The sequence below is a fragment of the Sinocyclocheilus anshuiensis genome, unplaced genomic scaffold, assembly GCF_001515605.1.
Source record: "Sinocyclocheilus anshuiensis isolate Anshui unplaced genomic scaffold, SAMN03320099.WGS_v1.1 C32214659, whole genome shotgun sequence".
Classification (NCBI taxonomy): domain Eukaryota; kingdom Metazoa; phylum Chordata; class Actinopteri; order Cypriniformes; family Cyprinidae; genus Sinocyclocheilus; species Sinocyclocheilus anshuiensis.
Genome location: NW_015612969.1, coordinates 1 through 778, shown reverse-complemented (window position 1 = coordinate 778; position 778 = coordinate 1). Strand labels below are relative to the sequence as shown.

Genomic DNA, 778 nt, shown 5'->3' with positions numbered 1-778 from the left:
TTAATCACCTTACCTGATAAACTGTCCTTCCAGTCCAGTTGTTTCAGCCCAGTGCATTTGCCATTGAAGCTCTCCACCTCCACAATGTTCTTCTTGTGTTCTGCAAAGGAAACCTAGCCATGGAGAAATATTTAAACCAATTTAACTCTTCATTGTACAATACAGTAAACACACCTTTCAACTCTTCATTGTTATCTATTCAGTACTGCTTTAGCTAAACAGTCTTGGACAGTCAACAGCACAAGAATAATTACCATATAAAGATGGAACCAGTTCCAGATCAAGCTAATAAAAAAGCACACAGCAAACATTCTTCTGAACTGGACAAACCAGCAGACCACAGACCAGAGCTCAGTGCTGATTATGGCTACGACAATCAGAACAATCAAAGAAACCTGTAGAACAAAAAACAGCACATATTGCATTTATTATTTCTGAGATTGCTGCAAAACACCAGTCTTTCGAAAATAATTTTAATGCAATTATTTAAATTATCTTGGAATGCTTTTACAAGAACTGACCTTCAGAGCGGTATCAGCATCTACATAAAATGTATCTTCGAAACGCCACTTCCAGGCTTCGTGGTCGTGGAGTTTGAATCTGAGCAGAATTTGACTGAGAGCCTCATCCATGGCTCCAGTGGTCCAGTCGTTCTCTTCATTCAAAAGCTTCTGGATCTCCATCAGCGACTGCTTGGACAGCTTCACCTCAGCGTCATAATGCATGGATGTCTGTCCATCATCAGGCTAAAGATTAAAAAAAGGAAAAGTTGTAAAAC

General features: G+C 39.5%; 1 protein-coding gene across 1 annotated transcript; it reads right to left on the bottom strand.

The window, feature by feature from the left end:
• Nucleotides 1-13: 13 nt before the first annotated feature.
• LOC107682450 (chloride channel CLIC-like protein 1) lies at nucleotides 14-741 on the bottom strand (the record flags this gene model as incomplete). Its single annotated transcript, XM_016478684.1, has 3 exons — nucleotides 522-741; nucleotides 255-395; nucleotides 14-113 (listed from the first exon to the last, which is right to left on the bottom strand). Coding segments are annotated over exons 1-3 (445 nt in total), but the record flags the coding sequence as incomplete, so codon positions are not given.
• Between the last annotated feature and the right edge of the window lie 37 nt (nucleotides 742-778).